The 4,720-nt window shown below is 35.9% G+C and overlaps 1 protein-coding gene across 1 annotated transcript; it reads left to right on the plus strand.

The window, feature by feature from the left end:
- The first annotated feature begins 1,664 nt into the window (after positions 1–1,664).
- On the plus strand, positions 1,665–4,133 carry LOC133328580 (retinol-binding protein pinta-like). Its single transcript, XM_061537138.1, has 3 exons — positions 1,665–1,966; positions 3,452–3,821; positions 3,879–4,133. Exons 1-3 carry the CDS (start codon positions 1,665–1,667, stop codon positions 4,131–4,133), a joined length of 927 nt encoding a protein of 308 aa, XP_061393122.1.
- Positions 4,134–4,720: the final 587 nt, after the last annotated feature.

A 4,720-nucleotide genomic window follows, 5' to 3' on the forward strand; every position in this document is an offset into this window, starting at 1 on the left:
CGTTTTATTTATGGCGGTACCAAGGTATATAAAGTCTTTAACTACCTCGAAGCTGTAGTTCTCAAGTTCCACAGTTGGTCCGAGTCTACTGGACGTCTTGCGCGTTGATACCATCAGCTTGGTCTTCTCGCCGTTTACTGCCAGACCCACTTTGGCAGACTCCTTTTCAATTTATTCAAAGGTGGATGTTACCGCTCGCAATGTTCGGCCCATTATATCGATGTCATCGGCGTAGGCGAGTAACATGTGTTGTTTGGTGTACAGAGTGTCATTTTTGTTCACCTTTGCGTCTCGTATGCTGCTGGTGCACCAAACTCCCAATATTTGTCCGATCAAGAAAAAAATTTGCACAACGAAATGAAATAGGTCCAACTTGATGTCTGTTGATATTTGTTGGAATCGGTTCAGATTTAGATATAGCTCCCATATATAGTTTAGTCCGATTTTAGGTAAATGGTGCACCAAACTGAAAACATTTGCCCGATTGGGACAAAACTTTGCACAGCGTATGGAATTTAGTCCAGTTTGACATCTGTGAATTTTTATTGAAATCGGTACAGATTTTTATATAGCTGCCATATATAGTTTCGTCCGATTTTAGGTAAATGCTGCACCAAATTCCCAATATTGCTCCGATTTAAAAAAATTTTGCACAGCGTACTAAATTCAGTCCAGTTTGACATCTATGAAGTTTTTGTTGAAATCGGTCCAGATTTAGATATAGCTCCCATATGTATTTTCGTCCGGTTTTAGGTGAATGGCGCACCAAGCTCCCAATATTTGTCCGATTGGGACAAAATTTTGCACAGCATATTGAATTAAGTCCAGTTTGATGTGTGTGTTTCGTTGGTTCAGATTTACATATATCTCCCATACAAAATTTTACCGGATTTATACAAATGTTACACCAAAAATTCAAGTCTGACCGATTGACATGCAATTTTTTTATAGATTTCACAATGTCACGTGTTTGGTTTTTATTGGGGCAAATATCTATGTGGATCACATTTCTTTTACCCGATTCTATCTCTTCTATCAACAGGATATTGTACACATTATCATTTCTTGTACGTACCTAAAGTTTTAAAGTCGGCCCCGTCCTTGGACTTTCCTTACTGATTTTTTAAATGCCCACCATGGATTTAATTTTTTTTTTGTTTCGATGACGAATCCACTGTAATCCACCACGTCGCCGTTGTGCAGACAACCAATCTTCCATACTAGGTTAATTATATTCACATAATAAGACTCAAACTGATAATCTGCCTCGACAAGTTTTTTTAAAATAAATAAAAAAATATGTAAAATAGTAGTGTTGTAGTACATCTGCTGCAGAGTGGATTGATTGGTCGCTTAAATTAATACTAAATAAATAAATACAATATTAAAGAGAACTACGTGAGGGTAGTAGTTAACAAATAATTGAATAAATTACAAATAATGACCTATATTAATTGAATTACAAAGTGAACAATCAGTTGTACTGAAAAAAAAAAATAAAAATAAAAAACATTTATAAATACAAAGTTCAGAAATGAAAGGAGTTACGGAATAGTTATTAAGTTTTTTATAAAATATAAAAAATTACAACAACAATTGTATTACGTATAAAATAAATAGTTGTTTTACTATCATTATTTCGTCGCCCCTTTCACTTGCTAAAAATGTCAAAAATACAACCTTTGCCTGAAAATTTACAAAAAGTAGCAATTGAAGAACTGGGAGAAGTGCCCTCAAGACTCTACGATGATTTACAGGCTTTGGAGCTATGGATTCAACAGCAACCACATTTAAGGGCTCGAACGGATCATCAATTGTTAGTGCAATTCTTGAGAGGCTGTAAATTTAGCCTTCAACGGGCCAAGGAGAAATTGGAGAGCTATTATAGCCTAAAATCAAAATATCCTGAGCTACAAAATCCCACAGATGTTGATGCACCACAGCTAAGGAATTTATTTCAAATGGGGTAAATATATATCAAATATTTATACCCTTCACCACACTGTGGTACAGGGTATTATGTCTTTGTGCATATGTTTGTAACAGGCAAAAATAATCGAGATAGACCCATGGTTCCTTTTATATGCATAGAATCACTTTCTGAGTCGATTTATGCATGTCCGTCCGTCCGTCTGTCTGTCCATGTTAAATTGTAAACAAAGTACAGGTCGCATTTATGATCCGAATTGGATGAAATTTGGCATAGGTCTCTTATTCGGCCCAAGGACGAACCCTATTGAAATTGGGAAAAATCGGTTCAGATTTAGATATAGCTCCCATATATATATTTAACCGATTTAATGTAAACACGAAAATTGGTACAGCCTAATCATTTAGGTCTAGAATGATGTCTGCCAAGTTTCGTGAAAATCGGTCCAGATTTGGATATAGCTCCCATATATAGTTTCGTCCGATTTCATGTAAATCGCGCACCAAAGTCCCTATATATCCTTCGATTTGCACGAAATTTGGCATAACGTACTGAATTGAGCCTAAAATTATGTCTGCCAAGTTTCGTTAAAATCGGTCCAGATTTAGATATAGCTCCCATATATAGTTTCGTCCGATTTCATGTAAATGGTGCACCAAAGTCCCTAGATATCCTTCGATTTGTACGAAGTTTGGCATAACGTACTGAACTGAGGCTAGAGTAATGTCTGCCAAGTTTCGAGAAAATCGGTCCAGATTTAGATATAGCTCCCATATATAGTTTCGTCCGATTTCATGTAAATGGTGCACCAAACTCCCTAGATATCCTTCGATTTGTACGAAATTTGGCATAACGTACTGAATTGAGGCTATATAGTTTCGTGAAAATATAGATATAGCTCCCATATATAGTTTCGTCCGATTTCATGTAAATGGTGCACCAAAGTTCCTAGATATCCTTCGATTTGTACGAAATTTGGCACAGCGTACTGAATTAAGCCTAGAATTATGTGTGTTAAGTTTCGTAAAAATCGGTTCAGATTAAGATACAGCTCTTATACATAGTTTCGTCCAATTTTATGTAAATGGTACACAAAAGTCTCTACATATCTTTTGATTTACACTAAATTTTTCATAGTGTACTGAGTTGAGTCTTGAATGACGTGTGTTATGTTGCGAGTGAATCGGTTCCGATTTTATGTAAATGGTCCACTAAAGTCCTTATATATCTTTCGGTTTGCACGAAATTTGGCACAGTGTTATGAATTAGGTGGTTTATGTTTCCTAAAATCGTTGAAATCGGTTCAGATTTAGATATAGCTTCTATTTAGTATAGGTTGCAATTTCATTTTAGTGGTCCATTAAAAATGTGACGTCTGTTAGGATTCATCTGTTGAATATACCCAAAGTTGTGAAGGGTATCATATAGTCGGCCCCGTCCGACTTTACTACTTTCCTTACTGGTTATATTTGACTTTTGGACTTTTTTCTATAATTTATATTTTTTATTCCTTCTTTGTAGTTGCATTGTCCCCCTGCCCAGACCCTTGAATGATTGTGGAACACGAATTATGCTCTATCGTTATAATTACCCTGTGGATAAATTCTCCATTCAAGATGTAATTTTACTCGATGTACTTCTACATGATATTTTACTAATCGATGACCCGTATGCCTGCATTTATGGTGTTATATATTTGGTGGACTTATCCAGTTTTTCGGCGGGACACATATTACAATTTTCTCCTAGTGTCCTTAAAAAATCACTAACCTATATGGAAAACTCTTTGCCACTGCGTGTCAAAGCAATGGGACTGATTAATATGCCCACCTTTGCAGAACAATTTTGTAATTTATTTATATCGTTTTTATCGAAGAAATTGAGAGAGAGGGTTGGTTAAGATCCTAGATATTTCAGTAACAATTTAAAAATGTTGTTTTGTTTGCAGGTTTTCTTTTGCAGCAAAAAGCTGGAACATCTGAGCGATAAGATTCCCTTGAAATATTTACCCGTGGATTATGGTGGTGAAAATGGTCGACTGGAAGAGATATGTTCGGATTATACAAAAATATGGAATAAATATCGTCTATACTTTGAGGAAAATTTGCAATATGGTGTTGATGAACATTTGCGTCCTGCCAAGTCCATAAATGATGGCATGTATGGTATGGGTGGAACATTTAGGAAAATCGATGTGGACTAATGGAAATAAAATTATAAAATACCCAAACATACCACATATAGCTATAGAAAACTCCTATCTTATTCTAGTGCACAAATATTCAACAAGAATAATCTCTTATTTCAAGTAGACTGTAAACGAAAATATATCCCTGTTTAAATAAAAATTCTCTCCTTTGCACAAGAGACCCACACCAAGACATTCAATATCTATATTATATGAAAATAATGTTTGCTACGTGAACATAATATATAAACCATTCCAAAATATTGAAATTATAAAATACAAGAAAATTAATTTAAAAAATCAAAAAACAGCTAGATGATCGCATGTATATACCACCGGCATCTTTCCAACAAGCTTCTCATGTTGGCACCTCCATCTTTGTCTGCCGGCTTCATCTTCTTCTTCCAGCCTGCCCCATTGGTAATAGTTTTCCAACTGGCTTTTCCGCAGGTTTGTCCTCTCGCTCCATCTTTAAGACTGGGCCATGAATTCCCTTCTCCAGCTTCTCACCGGCCACATCTTCGATTAGCTGCTCGGTACGTTTTGCCTTCATCTTCCATGGCGGGACATCCACAAACCTCTTCATCGCGGCAGTATAATCA

Source organism: Musca vetustissima, unplaced genomic scaffold (genome assembly GCF_032173495.1).
Source record: "Musca vetustissima isolate MV318-11 ecotype Yass unplaced genomic scaffold, APGP_CSIRO_Mvet_v1 utg2116, whole genome shotgun sequence".
Taxonomy (NCBI): Eukaryota; Metazoa; Arthropoda; class Insecta; order Diptera; family Muscidae; genus Musca; species Musca vetustissima.

Excerpts from the sequence above, each read along its gene's own strand:
- LOC133328580 (XM_061537138.1), top strand. The coding sequence starts at position 1,665 with ATGTCAAAAATACAACCTTTGCCTGAAAATTTACAAAAAGTAGCAATT. Across the intron at positions 1,967-3,451 it reads AGGAATTTATTTCAAATGGG|TTGCATTGTCCCCCTGCCCA; the intron begins GTAAATATATAT and ends CCTTCTTTGTAG. Across the intron at positions 3,822-3,878 it reads CGAAGAAATTGAGAGAGAGG|GTTTTCTTTTGCAGCAAAAA; the intron begins GTTGGTTAAGAT and ends TTTTGTTTGCAG.